At 38.1% G+C, this 14,489-nt stretch overlaps 1 protein-coding gene across 2 annotated transcripts in view; it reads right to left on the reverse strand.

Annotated features, from left to right (window-relative positions):
• Positions 1-1,992: 1,992 nt before the first annotated feature.
• Positions 1,993-14,489, reverse strand: part of WDR75 (WD repeat domain 75) — a 40,699-nt gene continuing 28,202 nt past the window's right edge. The window contains exons 15-22 of one of the 2 annotated variants that reach the window (XM_070731923.1): positions 13,402-13,582; positions 10,149-10,243; positions 8,546-8,641; positions 6,780-6,949; positions 5,824-5,883; positions 4,968-5,108; positions 4,786-4,871; positions 1,993-2,282 (exon numbers count right to left, since the gene is read on the reverse strand). In XM_070731923.1, coding sequence (XP_070588024.1) covers positions 2,075-2,282; positions 4,786-4,871; positions 4,968-5,108; positions 5,824-5,883; positions 6,780-6,949; positions 8,546-8,641; positions 10,149-10,243; positions 13,402-13,582 — 1,037 coding nt within the window. In that variant the 3' untranslated portion in view covers positions 1,993-2,074. Of the gene's footprint in view, positions 2,283-4,785; positions 4,872-4,967; positions 5,109-5,823; positions 5,884-6,779; positions 6,950-8,545; positions 8,642-10,148; positions 10,244-13,401; positions 13,586-14,489 lie in introns of both variants that reach the window. The other variant, XM_070731924.1, reaches the window with a different exon arrangement.

Below are 14,489 nucleotides of genomic sequence, written 5' to 3' on the forward strand. Positions count from 1 at the left end.
TGAGTAATTATTCACTCATACAAGACACATAAAGTGTATAAACAAATGGTTACTTTTAGAAATAGCATAGTCAAGTTAAGCAGACCGGTCATTCGCATTCAAATCAGTCAATATCTCTCAATACAATAATAATATTGTAAGTCTGTCTCTGTCTTACATATCAGACATGCATTGCTTATATCCTAAGATTTTTATTAATATTGCTTCTTCATTGCTTATTTGACTCCATGACAATCATTAAGTGTTGTACCACATGATTCTTGACAAATGTATATTTTATTTTATGTACTCTGAGAGCATATGCACCAAGACAAATTCCTTGTGTGTCCAATCACACTTGGCCAATAAAATTCTATTCTATTCTACATTGCAGCCAGTGGCAGGGAGCAGCCAGTGCGCTCAGGTGCACAGGTCCAATAAGTCTTGTGCACCCAGGGGCGCAGCTCCAGTAGGTCTTGAGCCGTACACGCACGCAACTGGTGATTTACCAGCAAATTTTGCTGTTTTTTTGCTTCCGCGCATGCGCAGTAAGTAAGTAAGTAAGTAAGTAAGTAAGTAAGTAAGTAAGTAAGTAAGTAAGTAAGTAAGTAAGTAAGTAAATAAATAATCTTTTTAAAAAGGAAATTATCTTATGGTGTAACATGGACTTTAAGTTCATTTTGAATTAGCTATCATCCACAAAGCAGTTTTAAATCCTAGATCATAATGGGATGTGTTTCTCTTCAAACAAGAGACTCTCCTTTCATGTCTCAATTTACTTTGAAGGCTATACTATTAGTGTCAACCATGGCATGTGGAGGAAAAAAAATCTTAGCTTTGTGGATTGTAGAAATGTTCTCATCTGCGGTGTGATGAAAAATGAGATAAATAAGCAATAGTGGATCGATTATATTACAGGTAGTCCTCAACTTATCATCACAATTGGGACCAAAAGTTCTGTCCTAAACAATGTAGTTACTAACTGAATCACACCCAATTTTTTGCCATAGTTGTTAATTGAATCATAGTCATTAGTCAAATCTAGCTCCCTCCTTTGCTTGTCAAACCCCCCCCCCCACTTCCACTCGAAGGTCACAGATGATAATTATGTGACCCCGAAAGTCTGCAATCATTGTAAATACACGCAAGTTGCCAAGGCACTCAAATTTTATATCTGCAGCAATAGTGGGTTCTGAATAAGAGACCTTCCCATGAGAAAATGCTGAGTAGGAGGAAAAATGAGTTTGAAGCTTTGACACTAAGGGGAACTAGAAATAATTTTCCTGTTTTTCTTAACTTCTTAGCTTTATAACTATAAACTTTAATACATATTATTTAAAATATTCTTGCTGATTTATGCAGTTTAGAAACATTCTTGGGCAGTCTTTTTTTGTTTGTTTGTTTCTAAAGCATTTCATTGCATGAAACAGTGATAAGAAGGGGAAAACCATTGTGACTCAACATTGTGTTTACAGTATCAAATTCAGAGAGCCTCATGGTCCCACACACCCCTTAATGCTTGAAACACTTTTCTGCTCTGATCAATGTTTTTTTGCACAGGCTTCTATTTTTCAACATCTTAAATGACCTCTTTCATTTAATTAGCTATTTCGTTTCTACTGTCTGTATTTGACCAAAGTAGGTTTGTTTTGAAAGTCTTAGATTTCCAAACTCTGCCCCAGGCATCTCTAAACATTTTAGGAATGCAGATTAGCAAATACTTCAGCTCAGAAAGTTTGCTGCTTTTTTCCCCAAGCAAAGATCCCCTAGCTCCCATGTTACACAAGGTCTTTTTTTAAACACAGCATGTAAATGCATCCTATGTCTAAAATAAGACGCATTTACATAAATGCTTTGTAATGTTCTTGAATCTTGGCCGAAAGTAACACATAAAAGGAAAGAAAGCCGCCCTGTTTTCACCACAAAGCTCTTTTTTCTAGACAAGCATGCTCAAGCCTCTGAAGGATGGTGTCCAAGAATTTTTGAAGATATACTTTATATCAATGGCAAAAGTAATAAAAAAGTTAACTTTTATTTGGCACTTTATTAAATTACTGAAAGAAATTTGTAAAAAAAAGAAAAAAGAAAGCAATGTTCAGAGTCCTGAGGCCCAGCTGTAGTCCAATTTCCTTAATTTACGAAGTTCTCTTTCCTGAAGTTTTGATAATTTAGATACACCCTCCCCAAAGCACTCTGTTGTCTGTGAAGCCTCTGGGCAAACCTCAATATCTTCGGATTCCTCATCAGATTCCTTCTCTTCACTGTCACTTAGCATTTCGACTTCATCAGCAATTTCACTAGTGCTTTAAAAAAAGAGAGAGAGAATTATGCAAAGTGCCTTCTATTTGTCTCAACAAATCTCTGCAAATAGCATTTGTTTACAGAGATCCTAAATAATGCTGATACACAAAAACCCAGAAAGTTTTCTTGGTCAACAGTTCTCCTGCTCCTTAGTTTTCCTTTCTTCTGAAATATTTTCCTGAACATATAAAATATGTTCAAGTATGAAAAGGAACACAGATTTTCTGATTCTTACTTTCTATACAGCAGGCACTGATGCAGTAGTGAAATCCATTTTTTTTTACTACCACTTCTGTGGGCATGGATTGGTGGGCGTGGTGTGGCTTGGTGGATGTGGCAAGGAAAGGATACTGCAAAATCTCCACTCCCTCCCCACTCCAGGGGAAGGATAGTGCAAAATTCCCATTCCCAGCCAGAGGTGGTATTCTCCAAACTACTCAAAATTTCTGCTACCAGTTCTCCAGAACCTGTCAGAACCGCTACCAGTTCTCCAGAATCTGTTTCACCCCTGCATTGATGGTGTTTGTGTATGTACCAAGCTATGTCATGGAAAGGCAGGCATTTTCCTTGAAGTGCCAGCATTGTATCACCTCGAGGTTCGATTACTGCAACGCTCTCTACATGGGGCTACCTTTCAAAAGTGTTCGGAAACTTCAGATCGTGCAGAACGCGGCCGCGAGAGCCATCGTGGGGCTTCCCAGATTTGCCCACGTTTCTACAACACTCCGTGGCCTGCATTGGCTACCGATCAGTTTCTGGTCACAATTCAAAGTGTTGGTTATGACCTTTAAAGCCCTACATGGCATTGGACCAGAGTACCTCTGGAACCGCCTGCTACCGCACGAATCCCAGCGACCGATAAGGTCCCACAGAGTTGGCCTTCTCCGGGACCCGTCGACTAAACAATGTTGTTTGGCGGGCCCCAGGGGAAGAGCCTTCTCTGTGGCGGCCCTGGCCCTCTGGAATCAACTCCCCCCGGAGATTAGAACTGCCCCCACCCTCCTTGTCTTTCGTAAACTACTTAAGACCCACCTATACCGCCAGGCATGGGGGAGTTGAGAAACCTTTCCCCCCAGGCTTTTTATATTTTATTTATTTACTTATTTATTTTATTTATTCAATTTTTAGACTCAGGGCGGCTTACAACATATTAGCAATAGCACTTTTTTAACAGAGCTAGGCTATTGCCCCCACAATCTGGGTCCTCATTTTACCATTATGTTTGGTATGCATGTGTTGTTTGGTTTTTAAATATGATAGGGTTTTATATGCTTTCTTTTTTAATATTAGATTTGTTTCGCTATAATATTGTTTTTTATTATTGTTGTTGGCCGCCCCGAGTCTTCGGACAGGGGCGGCATACAAATCTAATAAATTATTATTATTATTAATTATTATTATTGTATGTATTTGAAATATATCCTGTGAGGAATAGTAAAGTAAAATCTTGAAGGGAAAGTGCTACTATTATGTTAATATGCACTCTTGATAGTCAGATTCTCTGTGTTTTGGGAGATCAATAACAAGGCTGTGAGGTGGTATTTCTGCATATATTTTCCCTCCTGGCAAGAGTACATTCAGGCAACAATTTAGTGGGAGTTCTCTTGTGCTATTTGTAAGAGTTGTGCTATTTGTAAGAGTTGAAATCGAGCAGGTTGTAGATTGGCAATCTCCTGGGATTTGGGGCAAAATGTCTGCAGAAAATCTGATCAACGTGAGATTGATTTCACTATGACCAAATCCAGGGTGTGGATCTTACACTCTGAAGAATCCAACAACTAAATATGCCTAGCACATTTAGTATTCCAATAAATCCATAAATTCACATCTTCATTCACCAACCATCTTTAATGATATACTCAAATGATTGAATCTTCTCCTCCCTGAAAAAGCTCCAAAAAGTAAAGAAAATCTCTATGAAATCTCTAAGGGCAGACAAAACAGCTCTGAAGACATTATGGTCATTGGCAGAGATGTCCATGAGTCAAAAAAAAAATCAGCATAACACTCACCATGTGATCAAAACTCGAAACACAAGACTGTAAAAAATGGAACACACTGATTTGGGGCTCCCTTCCTGAACATAATTGTGGCACAGGGAGGAAAGGCTTTGGATCCTCAAATTTCTAAGCTTTCTAGGTGTACCCCAAACGCAAGAGAAGCACCCCAATCTTGAACTGATATTTTGTTTACTTTTCATCATTCAGAACAGAAAGAGAAGTGACCAAAGTAGAAAGGAAAAAATGGCAAAGGAAGGACATGCTGTGTTTCACATCCTGCACCCTGACAAATGGTCTAATCCCAACAAGGGATTGTAGGGGTTGATTGAGGAGTGACAATAGTTGATTCATTTTTAAACTTCCTGACATATCAAATGAGATGTCTCGTAAATCTCTGAACACAACATATATGCGGCCTGTCTGGGTAACTTGTCTCAACCAAAACAGGGCATTTTAATACTTTAGTACTAACTTTTTAGTATTTTATGTCGGAGGGACCGCTTACCTTGTTCTAGGCACCAGCAAAGAGTGAATAAAAAGAGGACATAAGAAAGAAGCTGACGGTAATACATGTGCTGGAGTATGAAGCAGCTGGGGAGAAAAGACAATCAGGTGAGATCAGTGCTCTTTCTTAAGAGGTCATTGCAAATGTATAAATGTCTGAATATGGATTAGATCTATTCTTACTTCTTTAACAGCAGGTGATTCTTGACCTAGCAAGTTCTGCACAGGAACCTTCCCAACATCCATTCCCTCTTTCATTTGCTGCCGATGCTTCCCCAATAATAGGGAAAAGGGAGTTATAGAGACGCTCTCCTCAACTGCCAACTATAAAGGAAATGGAGGGAGAAAAACCACACCTACAATAAGGCATATGCAAATAAATTTCAAGCACAGCACAGACAAAACAAGAAAAGAGTAACTTTTCAGAAATCAGGCACAATCTGATGACAGACAGTCATTAAGCAGGTCAGCTTTTGTATCCCGGTGGTACTAGAATATCTCTCTATAACAGTGATGGTGAACCTTTTTTTGGCTCAGGTATCAAAAGGGTGCACATATGCATGATAGCATGAATCCACACCCATAATGCAGTGTCCTCTATGCGCACGCGCACAACCCCTGCACTGACCCCCTGCATGTGCACAACCCCCATGCGTTGACCCCCTCCCCCGCATAGGCACAGGCTATGTCCGGTAGGCCTATTGGGCTGTTTTTTGCTCTCCCTAGGATCCAGGAAAGCCTCCTGAAGCCTGGGGACAGCAAAAAACAGTCCAACAGGACAACGGGAAGTTCAGAAACAAATTTCTGGTGGCCCATTGGGTAGTTTTTCACCATCGCCAGGGTTCAGAAGGCTTCCCTGAAGCCTGGGGAGAATGAAAATAGCAGAAAATAAGGTCAAAAATCAGCTGATTTAGGACAACTCCTCACGTGCTCTCAGATGTGGCTCCACGTGCCATCTGTGGTACATGTGCTATAGGTTTGCCATCACTGATCTATAATATGCTGCTAACAGAACAAACTATAGAACGAACTATAATACCTGTCTACTGGAAGGCGTAAGTCTCTCTTCTGGGGTTTTTGTGCTAAAAGTCATTAATTCCTACACAATCAGAAGGAGGGGAAAAAGAAAGATTACACATAGGAAAAGTATCTTTCAAATTACATTGAGTTTTTTAAAAAGTCACACCACTCAAAATACCAGTCCAGAAGCATATGCATATACAGCTAGTGAATTTAAATATGAGATGTGGTTGTGAACTAAAACATGGGGGATAATGAAAAAATGTTTGCTACTATTTGGAACAATGCCTTTCCTTTCAAATGTTATAGGAAATTTCCTTTTTCTCTAATAGTGACCAAATGACACATTTTTAGTGCTGTTGGGGAGAATACGTTGCCAAAAAACCAAGCCCAAGCAATATTGGGATTTAGACAGGGCAAATTTTATGCCAGCATAGTATTGCTGTCTGGAATCAGATCGCAGGAAAATAACCTGTATAAATAACACAGTAAGAGTTATTGCAAAATGCAGGTTGCTCAGATAAGCCCATAGGTATCAAAACATTTTTGACAGAGCAAAATTTCTATAGCTGGCTCAATATACTTTATCTAGGCTGCAATCCTAAATGGAGGAAGCACCTCTGAACAAATAGGAACTATTTTTAAACAAGCATGCAGAATGTGCTTCATTAGTGCTTGAAGAAGTAATGTGTATGTATGCAATTTCTACAGCTTTCCATCTCAGTCAATAATTCTGGGGAAGTTTTCAATTCACAAAATACATTAAAAATACTAAAAACATTTAAAATAAAAAATATCCAGATTAAATAGACATAGTAGTAGTCAGAAAACACAGAGTCTTTAAGTTTCTTTTCCTTTTTTCTATCTTCCACTACCATTAGGACAATATTGTAATGACAGTCTATTGGGAAGACTGGGCATAAAATGAACATGACAGCCTCTTTTCTAAGTCGTTTTAATAAAGCCAGCACTTACGTGTGTTTCAGTCAGAAAATAAAACTGCGATTGGCTAAGCCATTGATATTTTTCGGATGTAATACATTCAGGCACCTCTCTTGGAACAAAGACGCCCCACTTGACTTTCCCTCTGCAGACACTTCTTTGGATACACGAAGGCCGTGGTTCGTTGGGCTTGAACACGAACACTAAAGCAGAGAAGAATATCTTTAGCCTTTGAAAACAACCCCATCTGTTTTTCTGACTTGGAGTTGAAGAGTCACTGAGTTACAAAGCCACAACGATCTCAAGCATGGATATTGCCTCAATATTGCAAATGAACTTTTATAAGGACAATTTAACAATTAATCTGGCAATAAAGAACCAAGCTGTATCATCATAGTTTGAGAAAACCACAGCCAGATAACAACTCTTTGATGAGAGATAAACTACAACGAGCCTTCCCCAACTAGTACCGTTAACAGATTGGGACTAACAACTCCTTGAATTTCCAGCTATCATGCTAGTTCAAAATCCTGATCTCGATTTGGAAGAAATCAAGGTAGAGATGGCTATTTTTCAGGAAAAGGAACAGTAAAAAAAGATTCAGATTTTTTTATATGGCCTTCACCCCAACCCACTATTGACAGCTTCTTAACGATGGGATTCAGACCCAGTACTCTGTACTTTTTCTGTTATTTCCTCAGCCAAAATAGCTTGTTCATAAAGTGACACAATATTATTATACGACTGGCACAAAGATTACTAGCTTCTCTTTAAAACATCTTTTCTTCCTCTGTAGTAAAAATCTGAAAACAAAAAGTTGCTTTAACAGTAAAAGATTAAGTAATTACTAACAGAAAAAAATTGTTAAACCCCCCCCCCCCCCAAATAACTCCCTCTATAAGTAAGATACCTTTACTCTATATACCGTGAGTACGGTGGTACCTCGTGATACGAACCCCTCGCCATAAGAACCATCCGAGATACGAACCCAGGGTTCGGAAATTTTTTGCCTCTTCTTCCGAACTTTTTCCATCTTACGAACCCACCACCCAAATGCCGAACCCGGAAGTTCGGCAAAAGTTCAGGTTCGGGTGGCCGCCGAGAAGCCCCGTCGCCCAGCTGTCGCCTTTTGAAACAGCTGGGGGGCTTATCGGCATTCTCCCGAACGCCGAACCCGGAAGTTCGGCAAAAGTTCGGGGTCGGCGTTTGGGTTCAGGAGGACGCTGAGAAGCCCCGCCACCCGGCTGTTAGCTTTTCTTCTCGGCGGCCACCCGAACCTGAACTTTTGCCGAACTTCCGGGTTCAGCATTGGGAGAATGCTGAGAAGCGCCCGGCTGTTTCAAAAGGTGGCAGCCGGGCGGCGGCGTTTTTTGGTGTGTTTTTTTCTTGCACGCATTAATTCATTTTACACCTTTTCACCTTACGAACCTCCTCCGGGAACCAATTAGGTTCATAAGATGAGGTATTACTGTAATTGGTTTTTGATCCTAAGATAAAAATAAGTTTATAATTCCGTCCCTTAATCAATTTTTGGCAAATATCCACCTGTATCTCAACATCCCTCTGTACCTCTACTCATATTCAAGGACTCAGCCCTCTGCAGGATCAAAGCAAAGGGAAAGATTGAAAAAGTTACTAATTTCCCATATGTTTTTGGATAGGATTTAAGTTTTCAGGTTCAGCCTAGTTAAAAAATTTGCTTTAAGTGGCATTAACTCTAAAATATTTTTCTAGGCACGGTAATACCACAACTTGGATCAACCATTCTCCACAAAGTAGAAAGGCCTCTTTATTCTCACCATCTGAATATTCTGAGTGCTGAGCAATTGCGGCAATGTTCTCAGACAGATGATCAGGCTGAAGAACGTTGACATGTAACTTGGCACTCCATTCCACTGAAAAGAAAAAATAATCAGGCCAGTAAAAAAAAACCCACAGACTATGAAAATTATTTTTTTCTGGAAAAAGTACAATTTTACAAAAGGGGCAGATTCAGTTCAAACACAACTTTCTGAGTAGGGTCTGCATAAGGAATGAGAGTAAGAGAGTATTTCACAATGATGGCTGGCATGAGGTTACCCAACAGGATCTCAAAAGGATCCTGAAATCCATCCATCACAATTTGGCGACCATCAGCTTTAAATGTTCTGTTTAGTTCATTTGGAAAGGAGAGGCCATACACATTACCAAAGTGGCACAGGATAAGCCTAGCCCTGATAGATTCACATTTTGAAATATTGAACTCTTAGAAATCAACTAATCATATAATTTCAAATTAATAACAAAATGTATTAAAATGTGCTCCAATAGACAATTAGTTTTCTCTAAATGTATAGGACAAAGGCAGATTACAATTTGGCCAAACCAAAAAGCATAATGTTCATATAATGGACACTATTTGGATTCCTCTAATACAATAGTCTTCTCCTCAGGTAGATAGGAGAGACCTGCTCAATGTTTCAGGGCCAACAAATAGGATGTTTTCTATTGAGTCACCAAAGTTATGCAACTCTTCTTGTTTCGTTATGAGAATATTTTGTATCGTGGCTTTTTGATTTTAGTTAGTTGCCTGGATTTCTATAAATCTTTTATATATTCCTAAAATAGGTCTTCCTTTCCATCCCTCCTGCAGCTTCTCAAAACTTTCCTGGAAGAACTTCCAATTCTCTGAATTTATAGGAGAACAATGAAAGGGGACAGGTGGTTATCCTTCTCCCAGCTCCACTGCAGCTATCCACATGTAAGTGTCCCACTTATGTAGGACTAGCAAAATAATTCTAACAGGATTACTAACAGCATCCTAATTATAGAATAAGTTTGCTGGTGCTAAATTGCCATATTTTGAGGAGTGTGAGACACACTCCCTCCCCCTAAAAATGGATAAAAATTTTGGTGGTTCTGGGGACCGGAGAGGGCAAAAACGGGATGTAGAGAAGCGAAAAGCTAATTTTTTTTCTTGTTTTCCTCCTTTAAATCTAGGTGCATCTTTGAGTCCCGAAAAATGCAGTACTTATTTCAATTTCTATTTAGTGTAAAAAATAATCATCTAATTTTGTATAGTGATCTTCTATTCATTAGAATTCATTCCATTTTTTAACAACTAGGTTTTAAGCTGAACAAAAATTCTGGCCACTTGTCAAAAACACACAGATTAACTCAGTATCTTTTAGCAATTGTACCACAATTAATAATAGCAGGCAGCTGGTAGTTAGCAAGAGTAATCCAGTGCATGTGCTAGTGGATTAACTTGCCATTTATCATTAAATATTTACTAAAAGGGTTTTCTTTAGCGAGATGAAATCAAAACTGATTGTTTGCACTGACTGATTCTTTCAATTATGATGTTCCTGTAGCATAAAATGCCAAGAAGGAAAGATACTAGAAGAAAAAGTAAAAACTTACATGAGCAATTCAGCAAGTTCCAGCAGCACAAAAAGCCACTGCTGGTGGTGCCAAGGAGATATTTTGAACAAATGAGCCTCCCAAAGCATAGGCTCCTAAAAGAAGAAAGGAAAAGTCAAAATAATTGCCCAATTTCAAATCATGCCAGTAACATTTACTGCTATATTCATCAGCATTCCGGATTGAAAACTGGTGGAAAAAGAGCTGATCATTCCCTGTTCAGTGAAGTATTTCATAATATGCTCCCTCTGCATTAACTCAGAAACACATTTCTCAAATTTGGTGGTAAGGCAGTTGTGCTGAGCAACGATACACTTCAAAGTGATATACTGTATGCTCAGCAACCTATCTAACACATGGTAAACAAGAAGGTCATCTAAAAAGTTCCTGCAAAAGGAAGGACGTCATTGATGTCCCAGCCAGATGGACATTCAGAAGTTAAGATTAGCCAAAGCCTTGCAATTTCACCACTGAGCAACTTTAGTCTTTTTACCTACATCTCCTAGCAGCAACTATAATACGTGCAAACCTGGGAACAAATTCCATTTTACAACCTTACCATTCAAACCTCCTACAGCAATCAAGCAAATGTTTACACAAAGAGGGTCAAGGAAGTCTTTTGGAAAAAAAGAGCACCTTCCGAGCAAACGGTTCTGTTTAAACCATTTCAGATAACACTGCAGCTTTGCAAGTGCCGGAAGGCAAGAGGTCACGATCAGTTTTAGAAGTTTGCTGAAACCGTCTTGCTGACAGGACAGTAAATGAGGAGGAACTGGCTTTTAATAGCAGCAAAAATGTGAGGAATTCAAGCAGACGGAAGGCTCAGATGCATTGAGAACTATAGTTATTAATTTACCTATTTAAGAATATTGTAGCACAAGCACTCACGCTTAAAAAGGAGGGTCTATTTTCTAAGAAACACAAATGCTGCCACGATCCTTAGTTATAATGAATTGCAGATTTAATCATTCATGTTCATCAAGCTCTCTTTACTGGCAGCGGGAAGTTCAGAAACAAATACAAGAGAGAAACAATGACCTTGCTTGTTATTAGAATGCACATTTTAGTTCCATAGAAGATCAATTTTACATTCCTTTAGCTCAACTTTTTCCCATTATCTCTCTTCCCTCATTTAATTCTTAACCAAAGGATTTGATTTTCTTTTGAAGAAAAGATTCCAGCCTAAGCTAAAATGATACATACTGGATATGCTATTCCAAGCAGAGAAAATGAGTTACATTTATGAAGACTTTTGCCGCTGTTGTCTGATCCTGTTCTTAACCCTTGTATGCTGTTCGAAAAAACTGCCTAATATTATGTTCCCGGGTCTATTTGACCCGGACTGCAAATTGATCATTTTAGGTACTTATATTTGGTCTTTTTGAAAGCTTTTTTCACCTGGAAACATGTTTGAACATTTCTGCACACAATGGAATGAAAATTGAACTGAAAAAATTAATCCTTATTGGTTTGTTTTGCACATAAATGTGCCTCTCCCCCCCCCCCCGTTTTTGTGAAAGTTTTTTCAATTTATGGATAGTTTTGCTTGCAAAATCCATTCTATTTTACTAAAGTTGGTGTGGGATTGGTAGCTTGAACATTTCTGCACACAATGATATGAAAATTGAACTGAGAAAATTAACCCTTATTGGTTTATTTTGCACATAAATGTGCCTCCCCCCCCCCCCCCGTTTCTGTGACATAGTCTTCACTTTATGGATAGTTTTGCTAGCAGAATACATTCAATTTTGCTAAAGTTGGTGTTGGATTTGTAGCTTGAACATTTCTGAACATAATGATATGAAAATTGAAGTGGAAAAATTGATGCATATTGGTTTATTTTGCATATAAAGTTATTTCAATTTATATAAAAATTATGCTGTTAATTTCAAACTTACATACTTTTTTTTAGTAAAATGGATTTCTTTCATAAAATTAGTTATCTGGCTACAATGTGGTTGATTTTCAAAAGGATATTCCAAATATTTCTAGACAAATATGTATAAACAGTGACAATAATGGCACACAGCAAGGCCGGGGGGGGGTGTCCCTTTTGTGGCAAAAATAAACCAATAAGAACCATTTTTTTCAGTTCATTTATATATTTTTTATATTCAGAAATGTTCAATTTAGTATATCAAACCTTTTGGGGGAAGATTTCTTAGGGATTTGTAGCCTTAAAAAATAGAAATTGACACGAAATTCAGAAAGGATGGGGGGAGGGGCTTTTTGATCAAAATAAAAATATAAGTCTCAATTTTTCCAGTTCAATTTTCATATCATTATGTTCATAAATGTTCAAACTAGTTTTCCAGTTGAAAAAGTTTTCAAAAAGATCAAATTCAAGTACCTAAAAAAAATATTTTTGGTCCGGTCATATACGAACAGAAACAGATTCGAAGTTATGAATTTTTTTTGCCCAGAAAACAATTAGCCACCACCCCAAAAATATTTTTTGATGATCAGCATTGTTAAATTGAGTAAATGAATGCCTAAGATTTTAAAGAATATTTTGGATTTGGAGCATAAAAAAATAAAAAGTGAAAATGATTGCAAGCAGCCGAGGGGGGGGGGGGGCTTATTTCTGATGTTAAAAAACCAGTAAGAATCATTTTGTTCAGTTCCTTTATATTTTTCTTATATTCAGAAATGTTCAAGGTACCATTCCCACACCAACTCCAGTAAAATAGACTGCATTTTGCAAGCAAAACTATCCATAAATTGAAAAAAACGTTCACAAAAACGGGGGGGAGGCACATTTATGTGCAAAATAAACCAATAAGGATTAATTTTTTCAGTTCAATTTTCATTCCATTGTGTGCAGAAATGTTCAAACATGTTTCCAGGTGAAAAAAGCTTTCAAAAAGACCAAATATAAGTACCTAAAATGATCAATTTGCAGTCCGGGTCAAATAGACCCGGGAACATAACATTAGGGAGGTTTTTTTTTTCAGCAAGAAAGAAACCTCCCACCCCCCCAAAAAAATTCTCATAGAGAGAACCCCTGAAATGATGAAAAGTCATGAAATTTCAAGTTTCAGATATGCAGGGAAAATTTTTTACAGGGTCTCAAACTTTGATTTCGGGTCTCACAGACCCGAACAGAAATGAGAGGAAGTTGTAAACTGAGAAGAACACTTCAGCCTCACTTCTGAAAACTGCAACATTACACTTTTCAAATAGAGTTTTTAAAAAGTGATTTAAATAAAAGCAAAGCAATAAGACTCCAAAAAACAAGCATACAAGTACATACGTTATAGTTCCTGGAGGATGGCAGAAAGTGCATTTTAAATCCCATGTTTCAGAATCCCACAGGGTGATTGTTTTGTCAAAGCTAACAGCAAGTAAAGAGCCATCTTCAGAGAAGCAGCAATGTGTAGCTTGGTAATTATGATAACTTCCTACAAAATCACAGGTCCAAGTTAGGCTTTCATCTGCTGAGTAAGAGACACAGAGTTTTGGGAAAAGAACATAAATGTTAGCCGTATGGCATGGAAAAAAAATCATGTGACAATTTTAATTTTTATTAATTTTGTCTGGTTTGCTTGTGAGGCTTAACAGTTGTATACACTTGGCCCTTTCCTTGCAAAAAACCCTCTCCCAATTCTTTGCAATGGGGCAGTATCAAACTAATGTGGGACCTTGGCAGCTCCATTTTCTTTTTCCACTGGAAGAGAAAGAGAGCTTAATCATCTTGGTAATCCAGCGGTGCAATTCCACGTAAACCGCATACTATTCTGTCTTTTTTCTGAAGCAGGAAAAGCCACACATTGCTGAGAATATTTCTGTCCACTTGAATAGAACCCAAGAGACCACTGTGTGGGAGTAATACTTGCCATGGCAAGCAAAAAAAGTGGGGAAAAACCACCACCCCAAACCTATAGAAGTTAAGTTTTTTTCCTACACAAAATGGAATCCGGCTAAAAGCACGTTCCTATTTGACATATTTTTGCTGGTACTTTGTTCAAGAAAAATCCTAGATTATCATCCACAACTGTGTAGGTTTGCCTATAAATCCACAGACTTCACTTTTAGAGGGTTTTTTAAATAACCTATTTACAATCACTAATTTGGGCCCACAGCTGCAGTTTTTCTTGGAATCCATCCCCTTTCAGACCACATGGAAGAGAGAATTTAGTGTCATGAAATGTACATTACATTTAGTACAACATCTGGATGTACCACATCAAGAAATGAAAATACACACCAAGAAAAATCCCAAACACAACCCTCAAAATAGCAAGAAACGTCTCCAAAAATTTGTTTCTACCTGCTACTCTAAGTGCCCAGGTTATGAAAATCAGAAATAACTTTCAGGTATAAACAACACAACGCTAGGAT

The sequence above is a fragment of the Erythrolamprus reginae genome, chromosome 1, assembly GCF_031021105.1.
Source record: "Erythrolamprus reginae isolate rEryReg1 chromosome 1, rEryReg1.hap1, whole genome shotgun sequence".
Taxonomy (NCBI): Eukaryota; Metazoa; Chordata; class Lepidosauria; order Squamata; family Dipsadidae; genus Erythrolamprus; species Erythrolamprus reginae.